At 41.4% G+C, this 16,146-nt stretch overlaps 1 protein-coding gene across 3 annotated transcripts in view; it reads left to right on the top strand.

The window, feature by feature from the left end:
- TRIM36 (tripartite motif containing 36) overlaps positions 1-16,146 on the top strand; it is a 35,005-nt gene that overhangs the window by 9,020 nt on the left and 9,839 nt on the right. Inside the window, exons 1-8 of one of the 3 annotated variants that reach the window (XM_042015282.1) lie at positions 44-138; positions 1,065-1,299; positions 3,607-3,636; positions 8,520-8,845; positions 12,036-12,182; positions 13,237-13,332; positions 14,231-14,484; positions 15,136-15,260. In XM_042015282.1, the coding sequence (XP_041871216.1) occupies positions 112-138; positions 1,065-1,299; positions 3,607-3,636; positions 8,520-8,845; positions 12,036-12,182; positions 13,237-13,332; positions 14,231-14,484; positions 15,136-15,260 (1,240 nt within the window). In that variant the 5' untranslated portion in view covers positions 44-111. Of the gene's footprint in view, positions 1-43; positions 139-1,064; positions 1,300-3,606; positions 3,637-8,519; positions 8,846-12,035; positions 12,183-13,236; positions 13,333-14,230; positions 14,485-15,135; positions 15,261-16,146 lie in introns of those variants that run through there. The other 2 variants (XM_042015280.1, XM_042015281.1) reach the window with 2 other exon arrangements.

Genomic DNA, 16,146 nt, shown 5'->3' with positions numbered 1-16,146 from the left:
CCATTTTGCGCCGGGCGCCGCCGCGGGCGCTGCACCGTCCGCGTCCCGGCCGCCCGCCCGGGCTGACGGCGCCCCGGCGCAGGAGGAGGAGGTGGCGGAGGAGGCGGCGGGATGGAGAACGATCGGCTGGAGAGCCCGGTGAGCACGGGGGAACCGGCGGGGCGGGGTGCGTCGTCCCTCCGCTTGTGATGCGGGGGGCTATAGGGTGTCTGCCTGCCTGCCTGCCTGTCTGTCTGTCTGTCTGTCTGTCCCCCCGGTGTGCGCCGACAGGTTCGTCCGTGCCCGGCCGGTAGTGCAGCCGGGACGGCGGGCAGGGCTCGCAGGGAGCTCCGACGGGTGCGGTGCGCGCAGGGGAAGCGCTCCCGGAGGGCGCCGGGCGGAGCGGGCGCTGCGCTGCCGCCGCCGCTGCCTGCGCCCCCCCGACACTGGTGCTCGGCGGGGCGCGGTGCCAGGGGCGGCCGCGGGGGTCACGGAATTACTGAACAGCCGCACCGATCCACAGGCGGCTCTTTGTGCGACAGATACAAGACGTAAATAAACGTATAAATAAATAAATAAATAAATAATGTTTCTGACTCGAAACTATTACCCTAATGAATTCAAGACAGTTGCAGCCCTTAAACGTGAATTATACGTCAAGAAAGCCTGTTGTTTAACCAGTCTGACACTTAATTTCTTTTTCCCCCCTTCCTCTTCGTAAGCCAGCGAGCAAGCTAAACATATGGACTCCTATTGTTAAGAAGTATGGTTGCATTCGTTTCACTAGGTCCTTGAGTGGAATTAAGACTACTCCCCTCCTTTCCTCCCCTGCAATGCAGACATGACCTAAAGATGAACTGAGTTTGCCTAGTGGCAATGCTCACTTCAGTTGAAATGAATGGTGTCAGTGCTTTCATAAATGTTAATTGAGATTTGTTTTAGTCAGAGAAGTGCCTCAAACCAGATAAAACTGTGTGCATTTATTCTACAGAGCTGGGGTTTGGTGACATAGAGCAGTGCCATAACTCTTGGTGGCTTGTGTTTTCCTGCGCTTACACTTGTTTCTCCCTCTTTCTATCATGAAGGTTGCCATTAAGGGTATTGAAAGAGAGCTTATCTGCCCAGCATGCAAGGAATTGTTTACCCATCCACTGATCCTTCCCTGCCAGCACAATGTCTGTCACAAATGTGTGAAAGAAATACTTTTTGCGTTTGAAGACGCCTTTGCTGATGGAGGCTCTGAATCCTCTAATCAGAGTAGCCCTCGAATTAGAATCTCTGCTTCTAGCATGGACAGAATTGACAGGATTAATAGATCAGGTATGTATCAGAATTTGTGCATGTTTTCCTGATTTTATTATTAGACTGGCTTGAGCTGAATGGTATCTGCATTGGTAAAATGTCTTCCTGGTACTCCTGATACGGTTACAGAGATGACTTAGGGATAGTGCTACTCTTGTTCATTTTGTGTCAAGAACAATGGGAATACTTTTAAGGACAATGCACTCTGTTTCATCTATAATAAATGTCTTTGTGGCATTTTGTAAATCTTTATAACCATTGTGTTTGTTTATTTCTGTATTTCATTTACATGGAGATGCAATAGCATCATGTTCAGTAGCGTGGAGATGTAGATTTTGGCAATTTTCATAGCCTGTCAGTGGTTTGCTCTGGTTTCAACCAGCCCCAGTGCAGTAGTTCTGACTTCCTTCTGAGCCTGTGCAGACTTTGCAAGTTAGAGTTTTGTCCTGCCCACTTCATTATGCATACAGTAAATAATTATCCATTGGTTATGATTATTGCATGATTGCAGATTTGAAGGACAGATGACTATAAGCAGACAGCCCTAACAGCCTCCTTCATTGTGGTCTGCTCGAAGGTTTAAGGAGTGCTTAGCTGTAGGACTCCTCATGCTCTTTGTGGTATCATGCTAGGAAGATTCTTGCAGTCAGTGTAATCCACGGATGAGTTGATCTGCTTTTATACAGGTGCATTGAAAGTGATTTGTGCATGCTTTACTTCTTAAAAGATACCTCATCTTGGCTTTTAGGCTTTCTTCTGACGTAATTATCCACTTTAAAACCACATTCCCCCGTGCTCTGGAAGAGCTACTAACAAGAAAAACTCTAAAGCTCTCTCTTACATTTTGTGTTACTAAAGTTCATCCTTCCCAGTTTTCACAGATCAAATGTGCAAACAACTAGTGAATTGTTAGTACTGGTACTCTTTCAAATGAGTCTGATAAGCAAAAAACTACCAGTTTTTGGTACTCCCCCTGCCACCACCACCCTGTCCTGAGATATATGTACACAAGTTGTTGCAGGAGTTGTAATCTTTAAATCCACTGGAGTCTGCCACCATCTCAGCAAACTGATTGGAATATATCTCCTCATCTGACCTGCTAGTAGAGAGGTGATTGCTTTCCTAAAGACCTGTTTGATGAGTAGCAAGAGAAAGTTGAGACTTGGAAATAATGAGCTTCCCCCCTCTTACCTCAAAGAGCATTGGGCAGATGCACATCACAGGAAAATTATCATCTCAGACAGTTCAAATTTGCAGAATGAAAAGCATATGGAAATGGCAGCATTAAAGAATAAATTTGTAAATTCAGGTTGTACTGTCTTTGCTTCTAATGTAACAGGCGTTGTAGCTCCATTGCTGTATCAAGTGTGAGATTTGCTCTCAGACAGTTTGGTACCAGCAGTGGTCGCCAGCTTGCAATTTACATTTGCACAGTTGTTGTCTTGCATCTGGAGTACTCATATTGTGCATTGCCTTGCTAAATTGGGTTTGTGATCTGTAGGGGAATTTGCAAGAAAACAGCTCCGTAAGAGAGAAAATGCTAAGAAAATATCCAAAGTAGGGTCTCACATGCATAACAAAAGCCTACTAGAACTTCTGGGAGGCTCATGCAGGGCATGTCAGTGTCACATTTCAAAAGGCATATGACACCTTCCCACTATGGTTTTTTTTGGTTTTTTTTTCCCCCACTTAAGGAATCCCTGATGTCTCCATAAGGAATATAATCTATTTTAAATGGGTTTGGCATTTAAATTCTTGGTATGCCAGAAGGAGCTGGTCGGTATTTGGTCCTGTTATGTATTTGTTGTGCACACACAGCTTGCATTTACAATTTATCTTAATGTAAAAAGGACAGAGCTCATTGAAATGGAGTGTATGTGCTGCTTAAAATCCAGTGTGTTGGTTTAAAAATACTCCTCTTTATATTGTATTTAAAATCATTTTTAATTAAAAAAATGATGCGGTATATAACATGAAAATGAAGGCTATTTCTCATTGTTGTTCCATTACCTTTAATGTTACTGTAATTACAGTGTTGGTGTAATTAAAGTGTGTAATGTGGTTATGTTGACACTTGTGAGAATGTTGGAAATATCTCTCCCTGTCCCCCTCCCCCCCAATGCCTTCTTTCTCCCTTTTCCTGTTCTGCTTAAATATTACAGTTGTTTGATATGCTAGGAAATTAAACATTCTTGCCTTTCAACCCTGCAGGAGTTTAACAGCCACAGGAGAGAAAGGAGTTGATGCTTTTCATTTGAACCATTGTAAACCAATGGTATATCTCATTTCTTGATGTCTAAACAGCTCTCTGTTCATTGTTTGCAGCCTCACAGAGGAGGTCTTTTGGGTGCAGAGGTAGAAATGCTTCACTTCTTGTGTTGGCTAGAGATAGTCTAGCATTTAGATCTCGAGTTAACTATTGTTGGTTAGCATATAGCTTTTTGTCAGTGGTCAAGTCCACAAAAAGGCTTTTGCAGTGAGCAAAGGTACAGCAAAGAAGTTCTGTAAGGACAGCTTTTCATTCTGTGCAAGACTGATTTAAAGGTCAACTGGACTGGAATTCAGTTAAGGGTTGGATTAGATTTTTTTCCTTGTGTGTGTACACGACTGAATATATATTGGTGGGTGCAAAAATGCAGAACCCCAGCAACCACCACACCACCTCCTCCACCCCCTGCTTTTTAATTTTCAGGAGTTTACATGCTTATGTTTCAGTGCAACTGCTGTCTTACTGGTAATGAAGAGTGATTATTGGATTGATCTTCCTAATGTTTACACGTCATGTTTAGCCATCACTTTTTAAAGGAATGTAATATTGGTTCTTCATTGTATCTAAGCCTGCTTCATTTGATGAAGAACAGATTGAAATTTACACCATGTTGATATGAGTAGGTAGATCTGAATCTCACAGTTTATCACAGCACATGAATATGTGAGGAAAACGAAACATTTTGCATTTACAGACTTGTAATATTTGGTGTGTCTAATGACACAATCAGATTGAAGGATGGTCAGTGTTTTAATTATATCTCATTTCCAAAATTGAAAAGCTCAGTCACTGTGTGGACTTTTTAAATACTGATTTCTTATTTTTTTATGTAATGGTCGGTCAAAAATGAGAGAAAAAGTCCCCAAATTCCTTGTTGCCACAGTATTGGCAGACACATGAGCAATCCATAGGAATATAGGTGTCCTTCAAGAAAGATGTGAACTGAGCTAAACACAAATCTGAATTTCACACTCAGTGGAGGACAAAGCAGCTGATCGGAAGAGGGAGTTTAAATTGCCTCAGTTGAAGGCTGAATGTGTCACAAAACAGAGATACCACACGATACTGTCAGACCTCTTGGAAAGCTGTCCGTATCTGTTCTTTTGGCAGAAAGCACTTTCGATTTGTGAAAAACTAAAGTGTCTGAAAGTAACATTTGAGCTCTGCTGACTTCTCTCATGAGGCCTTTCCCCTCTCTGTGCTTCCTCTCCCTTTCTCTTCCCCTTCCCTCTTTATCCCTTCCCCTTGCTAACCCTATCCCCTTCCCCCCTCCCCTTTTTCCTTCCCCCTAAAAGTCCATACAAAAGCATCACCTGAGATGTGGGGTGGCAATATATACTTATATTTTAAAAAACCCCCAACCTTTCAAGAGAATCCAGTTGACTTTTAAATCTTTTTCTTTTAAACTTTCACACATTTAATGTCCGTGTCTTCCACAACCATAAAATTCTGGTAATACTGTTTACTTGGAAAACACAACTTTATCTTTAAGATGTCTTATCCCTTTGCAAACCATTCACTGCAGCTTGGACTTTTCAACATTTTAAGTGTTGGTACCTCTCCTTGGGAAGATGACATTTAAACATTGTCTTTAAAGGACATACTTAAGATTGCTCTTCGACCCAAGTCATTGCAATCTGTATGGTAATATTTCTGAGTCTGAGCATGAGTGTATGTTGTGATAATTTTTTGTAACTGATTGAGCAACTTACTGTAAGTGGAGCAATCAGTTTACAAATCACAGTGGAAAATTTCATGTGATGATTTCTAATATTTCACAAAATACATATTTGCCTGTTGTAAACTGAATTGGCAAAGGAAAGAGAATGTGGGTAGGACCTAAGTTTCCCTGAGCTGCACGTCTATATATGTCTACAAAATCCAGGGGTTTGTTGCTCTGGTTTTTTTGTGTGTGCTTTTTCTTTGTTAGGATCTTTTTTGTGTATAACCAGAATTCAGTTTTAGCAAACTGGACACAAGACAGATAGAAAGACAGTGTCCAAAGTAATTCGTTACTTCATCACTTCATTCTTCTTAAAATACGAGTGTAGAAATCCTTTAAGCAGAAAGCAAACTAGAGTGTTCATATTTTAACACTCTCTAGGCAGAAAGAGAATGTGTTTCCTTACTTTTGACTGTCAAAGTGGCAGAACACTCCAAGAAGGTTTGCAAATAAATTTCCAAGATTTAAAATAGGAAAAAAACCCCAACCTAGACTCTCGAAGTGCTGTCAATGAAAAGGGATGAGACATCTGAAGGTGTGCAGGACTTCCTTGATACTGGATTGCTTTCCGTAAACAATGTCACCAGTCTTTGCAGAGCATCGCTCATGATGACAGTCTCATTTTGGTCCACCATGGGCAGAATGAAAGGCCTCCATTGGGATGGATATGAGTTTCAGATTGTATTTTTAAACTTGACCACTGCACCATGTTTTTTTTTTTTCCTTGTTATCTTGCTTTGTCATTATTTGCTCTCTGCTGTAGCCTACTACTTGTAGGCAGTCGTGATATGTGCCACACTGTATGATTATTTTCTTAGTTTCAGCAAATGTATGTATTCTAGATCACTTTTTATAGCTACTGTCTGCATGGCACTGCATGTGAAGTCATATTTTTGTCTAAGACATAGTAGAAGTCTATGTAGAAGATTTCTCTGTGTTGACGTGTGCAGTGCTGGCTTGGAGCATACACTGGAAATACAGTTTGTGTTTCACTGCTGTTGCTGTGCCTTGCATGCGTGTGTTGCTGTGTATGCCAAGTTATAGGTACTGCAGGATGTGCAGTAATTAATTCACTTCAAGTAAGTACTGAAAAAATATGAAATCTGAAAAAAAAATCTCTGCTCCCTTAGCCAGAGAGTTGTATACCTGTCTTGTGTCACCCATCCTGTTCTGTAACTGCAGCCTAGTTCTGCTCAGAATTTACAGAAAGGCATGAGACCAGCTGGGTGGGAGACTGTCAGTGCATGCACACTTATCCATGCTCCAATTGTGACTTCTTAGCTGACAGTCATGCATAACTACCACGGGTCAAATTTCAAAGATATTTAAAGGAACTAATTCCTTGTAGGAGTGTTGGTTTGGTGTTTCATTTGAAGAGACTGGAAAGGGCATGACAGGAATGGAGGTTTTGGATTTTAAAGTGAAGGGGCAACAGCAGAGCAGCCCAAGGCAAGTGTATTTTGGGTAGCATCACAGGACACTTCAGAAAGAAAAAAAGCATTATTATTATTATTATTATTATTATTATTATTATTATAATATTAGCATTTTTGATGGGAAAACACTGATTAAATACAGAGAAGTACGGATTTCCCTTTCTGAAGAACCAATTTCCACACTAAGAATTCAGCTTTAGGTCATACCTCCGTTTACAAATTTGTTAATGTCCTGGTTTCAGCTGGAATAGAGTTAATTATATACTGGAGTATATACTGGAGGGATAACAATAATTTAAAAAAATAGCAATGCAAAAGAGAAAGAGGAATAAAATCCAAGAGAAACAAGTGATGCACAATACAATTGTTCACTCACTGCCCTGTGCCCAGCCTGTCCCAGCTGACTGCCCCTAGTTTATGTTCTGGACATGACATTCTATGGTATGGAATATCCCTTTGGCCAGTTTGGGTCAGCTGTCGTGGCTGTTCTCCCTCCTGGCTTTTCATGCACCTGCTCACTGGTGAAGCGTGGAAAACTGAAAAGTCCTGGATTTAGGGTAAGGACTACTTAGCAACAGCCAAAACATCAGTGTGTAATAACAACATTATTCTCACACTGAATCCACTGTACCAGCTACTGAGAAGAAAATTATCTCTAACCCAAATGAAATCAGGACATTTAGTTATACCGACATGCAGTGCTCTCAAAGAGATCTTAAAACAATGTACCAGCGCTACAGAAGGTGGGTTTTTTTGTAAGGGGAAGCTGAGAGGATACAAGTTAAGCCTAAAGACTGGCTTAGCCTGCTTTTGAAATACATACAGGATTGTTTCTGGTCGTTGCATCCTGTGGGCTCATGAGTGAGATGGGATGCACTCCTGGTTTGGTAACCTCAGGAGCATCACCTTGTGAGTAACCTCTGAGTCTGTATGAGCCAGTCCCCTAACAGACTCAAAAGGCTCCTTAGGTTAGTGGCTTTTCTTGAGCCTGTGATTTTATTTTGGAGAGGGGGGGAAATTTGTGTGTAGCTGTTTGGTAGGAGTGCAGCTTCTCTGCAGTTCCTCCTTTAGAAATTAATAAAGATAGAGGTACCCTGTGGAGATCTGTGGTTCCTCAGTTCAGGGTGGAGGAATCTCTCCCATATAACTACCTCAGACTCCCCTTTGGTGTGCAGGACTTATTTCGCAGTTCTCCTTTATTGAGGTCTTTCAGCAGGGGCCAAGTCAGCCTCTGCATTTTTTGACTAAATGATTTGGCTGAGATATCATACTGTTCCCTCATTTTCCTGGCTTTTTTATGATGTCTCTTAGGATGAGTAAAGTAAGTTTGAACTCAGCCAAAGCAAGCTTCAGGGAGCTCAAAGTTGGCTTTATTTTTCTGTTGCTCTGGGAGTAAGCATCTTTCACTTTAATATCTTAGGAAGCTGTTGCTCTCTATATGGGCAACCAGTTAGTCTAAAACCACCTGGCTTCCACGAGGTTTTGTGTTTATTGTTTCAAAAGGCTACAGCCTGAGTGTATCCAAAACTAGATAAAGAAGATAGAAATTTAGAAGATAGCTAAATTTATCTTAACATAAAATTAAGTTTTAGAAGAGTAGTTTGTAATGTCCCTTGGAGTCAGAAATTACAGTACCTTGTCAGGGCGATTGTATTCTTTTTGGCTTGGCAGACTGCGTCTGAATTGGTGTTGTACTGGTTTGGATGATGTGCTACAGTCTGGAATTGATTCATAGATTCCTGTGCTGCTTTTAAAATCTAAACCAGTTTGGTTTGTGCTCATTCTAAATTGGGCTTTGGTGTCTACACAGGCAGAAAACGCAATTCACTGACTCCTAGATCGACTCTGTTTCCTTGTCCTGGTTGCCAGCGGGATATTGATCTTGGAGAGCGTGGCATCAATGGCTTATTTCGCAACTTCACTTTGGAAACCATTGTGGAAAGATACAGACAGGCAGCCAGGGCAGCCATTGCTATTATGTGTGATTTCTGCAAACCTCCGCCTCAGGAGTCCACAAAGAGCTGCATGGACTGCAGTGCAAGCTATTGCAATGAATGTTTCAAAATACACCATCCTTGGGGAACCGTGAAAGCCCAGCATGAGTATGTAGGACCAACCACCAACTTCAGACCCAAGGTAAGTGTACTGTACCCTACAGAATTTGGGTTGCAGGATTCTCGTGTAGCTTCAGATGTATCTGTGCAATGGTGGTTGCTTTTTAGGACCATTATTGCTTTATTGACTATTGCTGTTATTTATTGAGTGAACCACAAGATTTTTTTCTTGCTGATGGTCAAGTGGTTGTCATTGAAGGGGACAATGAGAACATTCTTGAAGGGTACTATAAAAAGAGGGATTTTTACTTTGTGGAATGGATTGTGTTACTTGTGATTTGAGTCTTTCTTTCCATTTTTTTTTTAAGACAATGATCACAGATCACAGAAAATTCTGAGCTGAAAGGGACCCACAAGGATCATCAAGTCCAGCTCTTAAGTGAATGGTTCATACAGGGATTGAATCCACACCCTTGGTGTTATTGGCACTATGCTCTTGAGCATCTAAAATGGGACTGCCTCAGAAGGATGCCTGTGTGTGATAAACTTAAAAACCTCAACACACCTGGCCTCTTCCATGCCCCCTTTAGGCACATCCCCTTTGGATGCTTTGTGCCTGAACTTGATCCATCAGAAAGCATCTTCTTTCTCTCCTTCTTTGCATCTAACTAGAGCAAAAGGTGGAGTTAAGGTCTCCATTGCTATTACACCATTATTTTTTTATCTGTACCATAAGAGATAAAATTTAATGGCAAAATTTCTGCTTCATACACTGGTGCTGCTGGTGCTGCATTCAGACAAAACAGAGTGATAACAAAATGCTGCTACCTTTGTGCCCCGCGCTAAGCATGGTGCAGTACATGGCAGTGCCTTACTGAATTTAAGTTACATCACAGATGTGACATGTCACAGATGCCACCTTGCTAACCAGGGACCACAAAAGACCTTAATGTCCCACCACGTGCTGTGTGCCTGTGCCTCCTTGCTGGAGGTCACACAGATACTGGAAATGCTGATGGTCAAGAAGTCCTGATTAATTATGGTTCAATTAAGTAAATTTGATTAATGTGCAGTGTGTAAGAAGCTCTTGACTGCTGGTGTATCTTCCTTCTGAGACTGGAAAGATTTGAGCCTCTAAAGTTAGCAAGCTGGCAAATAGTGAGCATCCAGTAGTCCACTTGGTGCTTATTTCCCGTTAAAAGTGAGCACATGCTTCGTATGCTTACAAATGTCTTGCACATGTTGAAATGTCGTTCTGTCGGATAAAAGAGAAGGGTGAAGGTTTGCATAGTATCTTCTAGCTCTTGCTTTAAAATGCTATACAGCTCCTTAAAAACTTCTCTTCTATGGTATCTAAACCCTCACAGCTGCAATGCTGCTACTTGAAAATACCAAAGACATCTTGTGATCCCTGTGCACTCCTAAAGGTGCCCTATGGTGTTATACTACATGCAGACTGAATTCAGGATTAAAAGTCAGTAGTTGACTTCTCTTGAAGCAGAGCAAAGTGGGGTGAAGTGGTTTAGATTATTCTGACACAGATGCATTGAGTATGTGTGCACCTGTGGGATTTAGCATTTCTAATTTTATGTGAAGTCAGAAAGCAGGGAAAAAAGGAGAAAAGCATAGTGTAGTTAACTTTAGATGCATCTGCTTTTTTGAAAAACTTCCCAACAGCAGTAATCAGATCTTTACTGTGCTCTTACAGAAACTTTTCTGAGGACTGCTTGAGCTTAGTATAAAGAAAAAAAAATGCATTTTTCATTTTTCTGCATTTTTAAGACCTGACCTGAAAGCATGAAGTATTTGTTGGTTTCCTAACAATGTTTTCAGTCATCACTTTAATTTACAACCAGGCTGGAGAGCACTTCAAAGTGTGTGTGGTGGGGATGGGAGAAGTACATACTGGGCTGATTGTTTGTGAGTTTTGAGAGAAGATAATAAGGCAGTCTGCTGACCTCTACTGTCTCTCACTTGCAGCCTGTAATTCTTGCTTATATGAGGAGATAAATAAAAATATGTGGTTTTTGCTAGGTGTGACTCTACACTGCTGTGGAAAAATTACTTCCACAGCCTAACTGGTTGACTGTAGTTTTTGGAGATGTTTGCCTGCACAGCTGATTTTTTTGGCAGCTTCCTTTTTCCCCTTTTTATTTCCTTCCAAGTCCCGTAGTCAATGCTAATTGCATATTTGGGTTAATGATAATTTTAATGTTCTAAGGTGCTGGTGAGACTAGTAACTTTGGGCTTTTCAGCATAGCCTAAGATAACATTTGGGACTTGAATGTTGGTTTCAGGTTTTAACTTACTGTGTCCATATTTGTGCTGCTCACAATTTTCTATTTTTATGCCCTTTTCTGACCTTTCTTGTGTGGGGGCATATTGAAACTGAAAAGCTTCCTCAAAAGCTTCTCTTTGGTAACTTCTGTGGAATAGATGACCCAAATGTTGTCTTTCAGTGCTCTAGAACGAGGCAAAGCATTGTTTGTTTTTTAAAGCAACACACACAGACACATACACACACACACACACACACACGTTTTACGTGGTTTAATCTGTTGCCTGAGCTTGGACTTGAGCAGCACTTTTTTTAACTCTTTGAGCATTTATTTACCCATGTTCAGTTCTTGAAAGATTATTTTCAGCAAACACCAGCTTTCTTGCAATGCTGTTTGAGCTAATCGTGGAAGGAGCACTCAGTGCGAGCAGCTTGTAACTGGAGTCAGATGGAAAGACTGAAACACTGGAGTCTTTTGTATTTAAAATTACTGTAGCTGGTGGTGGCTGCACTTTGTTGCTCCAAGAGCAATGGCTATGTGGCTTATCAAAATCTAGTTTAGACTTAAATTGCTACAGTGTTATGTCAGCTCTTGCTTTAAGAAACACTTCATAGCTGTTGCAAGAGATGCTGGCATGAGCATGGTTAACTTTGACAGGCTGGGTGTGTTATATATTGCATTTACAGCTCTGAGCAGGAGTGTAGGGTGCTGGAGGCATCACAAGCAACATGGGCAGGGGTTGGCAAAAGGTTGTTTGCTATATGGAGTCTACACAGACACTGCTAGAGGTTTACATACTGTAAACTTTGTGAAACTGTGTGTGTTCATCTGCTTTCACTGGCATTGACAAATACAAAAGGTAGAAGATAAACTGGCTATAAAAAATTCACTGATGAAATCACATGCTGCTTTAGGTTGATTGGGTGTTTTGATTGTTTGTTGGAAGTACACCTGTATTGTCTCTTTCCTTTTCTTTTTTTTCCCCCCCCACAGATTTTGATGTGTCCAGAACATGAAATGGAGAGGGTAAACATGTACTGTGAAATCTGCAGAAGGCCTGTTTGTCATCTTTGTAAACTGGGTGGAGGTCATGCAAACCATAGAGTAACAACCATGAGCACTGCCTACAAAACCCTTAAGGTAAAAGAAAATATCATTGGACCTGACCTTAAGAAGGGGAGGAGTACTTCTGATGCGAGGGCAAACTCCCTCTGGCTGGAAGCCAGGATTTGTGTTTAGGAGACCCTGAACTAGTCTTGAGGCCTGTTGTTGTGCAGCATTGGTTAATGTATATATTAGTGTGATGTAGGGCATGTTTTAGAAACTAAATTGCCATTTGCTGTGATGCTTGAAACGTAACCCCTTAAAAGTGCTTTCACCTTATTTCAACTAATTGTACAGCAGTACTGACAATGCAGAAGGTTTAAGCAGTTAATACTTTACGATCAACTTTTTTTAATATAAATGTTCAGGTAGCTTGTGGTAGCTGGTACTTGAGAAGCACTTCTGAAAATTTTGCATCAGAAGTACCTGTTGACACCTTAGTATGTATCTTTGTGTGTTTTGGAAGCTGTATAGCTGTTAATTTCCTAAGCAAAACACAACAGAGAAGACTTGCAAACATCAATTTTTTATTAAAGACTGCACCTACTTCTTCTTCTTCCTTTTCTTCCTCTCTTGCTCACAGGAGGAAAAAAAAAGAAGAAAAAAAAAAAGAGACCAGACTAGCCTGCCTTGTGCTCTTTGGCCTCCTCACTAGTTTGAAAGGCTTTTCCTGTACAATTGCTTGCTCTTGCAGCTAAGGAAGCACAGGGACACTCATAAACCTGTGATGTGAACTACTCCTTTTTCTAGCAACTCTTACTACAAATGAGTTAATAGCTAATAACTCCTTTCTGTAAGTTTAATGTCCTGAAGCATAATGTTCCTAACCTAAGAGAGGGTGACTCCTGGGTGATTGGGAGCCAGCTGACACTGTTACCTCTTGTCCTTAGGGGCTGTGCCACCAGTCTTGCTTACAGTTGCTTTGTAGTCTCTGCAGGTCACCAAACAATTCTCCACAGGATTGCTTCTCATAACTGGTGTCAGGCTGTTGCCCTTGTGGCTAGGTAAACTGAGGACTGGCTGGATGACCTGTCTGTGCTGGTTGTCACTTTGTGTGCGATACCCTATTCTTGCTGTTTTACTCCAACAGGAGAAGCTTTCAAAAGATATTGAGTACCTCATCAGTAAGGAGAGCCAGGTGAAAGCTCACATCACACAGCTGGATCTGCTGCTGAAAGAAACAGAGGTAAGAGTGCCTTGCAGGTTTTCTGGAGTTGGCCTTTGTAGAGACACAGGAAGGACTGTGTCTTCACTGTTTTCAGTGAAGTTTCAAACTTTGGGCTTTTCAGTTAAGGAGCGAAATAAATTTTTGAACACTTTATGCTAGTACTGAATCACACATGGCAAGACCTAGTCCTGCCAGTGTGGGAAGCATACAGAGGGAAGTTCATTTTTGGGTGCTGCTGTAAATTTAAATGAAATAAAGCTTGCTTGATACCTTAACCAAAGTGGGTTAAACATTGGGTATTTGTGCTTTTATGATGGTGCATTATTTACGCTGCCTGTTTACATTGAGAGAGTCAGAATTAAGGGCAAAATCTGCCTGAAGGGTCATGGCTGGAAACTCACATACAAGCTGAAAAACCCGAAGGCAGAAATTGCAGAAGCTCCTGGTACTGGTGTATCTTGATTACAGATTGCCTTTGTGCTTTGCAGTTCCTTTTATCCAGGGCAGTAGTCAGAGGTGGCACTACAGTTCAGAGGGTGTACTCGAGAAGCTGGGCTTGGGTGTTCAGGGTGATTGGGGAAGGTGGAAGAGCATCTAGCTCTTGGGCATGAAGACTTCAGAGACAGACATGCTTTCACAGTGCTTCTTCATGAGCTATCTAGACAAATGTAATGCATAACTTGAGACATAATCAGAGGAATACTTTCCTTCATTCTCTTAAAGACAGCAAATGCTGACTAGCTTGGGTGGTATGCTGATCTCATTTTCAGTGCTGAATAGCATAGCAAAGCTCATTAGTCTTGTGTGTGAAATGGATGACTAGATTACTGTGATGTCTTGAACAACCTTAAGTATGTTTCTGTACAGAGCCCCAGTGATACAGAATCTGTCTAAAATGTCTTCTATTTTCTCCTAGTGCAACAGTGAAAGAGCTAAACAAGAAGCATCTCAGAGTTTTGAGAAATTATATCATGTCCTGGAAGAGAAGAAATCTGCAGCTCTTAGGGCAATTGAAACTTCTAAGAATATAAGGCTGGAAAAATTGCAAACCCAAGTGGAAGAATACCAAGGGCTCCTGGAAAATAATGGCCTTGTAGGATATGCTCAAGAAGTGCTTAAAGAAACGGATCCCTCCTGTTTTGTTCAAACAGCAAAACAACTTCATGTCAGGTATCTTAAATATCTTCTGTTTGAAGTGCAGGTACTGTTCCAGGATGTCTCTGCTGTTGTATTCTTTAGAAAGCTGATAGCAAAATACTGACTGCAGTACCTTGTACTGCAGAGGCTTGGGAGATAGTCCTGGTGGTGTTCCAGCATTAGAGTTAGAATTCTTGCATTAGAGTGTGCATTAGGAAACACCACTCAGGAGAGGAGGGCTCTTGTCCTGCCTCAATGCCTAGCCTTGTTCAGTGGCACTGCAGAGGAAGGGTAGTCTGTTTAGCTCCCTGACAAATCCCTTTTCTCAGAGATTTTATCAGGTGTTTGCAAGTTAATATAGCAGGCCTCTTCTGGCTCTTTGATCTTTGTGTTCTCTACTAGCACCTCACATCAGTTTTGTTCTTTGCACATAATGCTCCAAATTAATTAAATGCTTTGCCAACTGAATATATCCTGTTCATTATCTTTACACTGATGTACAAAAGGCCTTTAATTTTGTATTTGAGAATCTTTTTAGATAGACAAAAATTTCTGGGAGACATCAGTAAGTACATGAAAGCAGAACTTCTTTTAAAGCAAAACCTAGCATTTTTACTTTATGGAATGTCCACCTTGAATTGTCTTTTTTTCTCTTGTGCTAGTCTGCTTCTTCTGTGTTTCCAGAATCCAAAAAGCTACTGAGTCTCTGAAGAGCTTTAGGCCAGCAGCTGAAACTACTTTTGAAGACTTTGTGGTGGACACTGCTAAGCAAGAAGACATCCTTGGTGACTTGTCCTTCCATTCCAATGGTAAATTCTGAGAGCATCAGGTCTTTCTCAAGTTACAGCTTTAAGGGCTTCTCTGGAGAAAGGCAGAACTTGCACAGGGCAGCAGTTGCAGGGCTCAGTCTTGTGACTCGCACTGTGCCTTCTGTCTCCACGATTCAGAAGGCATTACCTGGCAGCAGTGTAAGCTTCAGCTTTCATAAAGAAGCTAAAATGACATTGCCTTTGGTACCAGTTTGCACTGGCTTCTAAAATATTGTAGTTACATCACACTCAGTCTTTCTAAAAGATTTTATTGCATGACAGAAAGTAATAGTTTTTAAAGCTGCCAGAAAAAAAAATGGCTCAAGCCTCTCAAAGTAAAAATAGAAAACAGGGGATTTATTTAAGTGTATGAACAGAGAACCACATCTGCTCCCTTTAACTCAGAGAGTTAGATTCCCTCCTTTAACAGAGCTATAGCGCAAAAAAGGAGCTGGGTCTTGGTTTAAGACAATTCTAAGAGGTGGACGCTTTAAAATGAGTTTCCTCCCGATATAATTTTAACCAATCCCTTTCCACCAATAGGGAAAAACTAATAGGAGTAGGTAGAAGTGAAAAAATAACAGTTTACTACTAAAACAAAAAAACAATGGGCCAAAAATAACAGTAATAGTCCCTAGTTACAAAGTGACTGAAATCTCACAGTGTGGGATATGCCCAGCCACTGCCCTGGAGGGATCTCTGCTGAGAGAAAAGATTTCACAATCGCCCAGCAGGACTCCCTGGAAAGGCAATGACTTTTGGGTCATGGTGAGGAAAGGTAGACCCACAATCCTTTGGGATACCCTATGCAGATCATTCTGTAACCCATTGGTCTGTCCCAGACCCTCTGTAATCCATTGGTCCCCTTGCTGATCCCCTGTATCCT

Source organism: Corvus kubaryi, unplaced genomic scaffold (assembly GCF_017639235.1).
Source record: "Corvus kubaryi isolate FWS band 111438036 unplaced genomic scaffold, C.kubaryi_AGA036_p1.0 split3-37296, whole genome shotgun sequence".
Lineage (NCBI taxonomy): Eukaryota > Metazoa > Chordata > Aves > Passeriformes > Corvidae > Corvus > Corvus kubaryi.
This window is presented reverse-complemented; position numbering and strand designations above follow the sequence as displayed.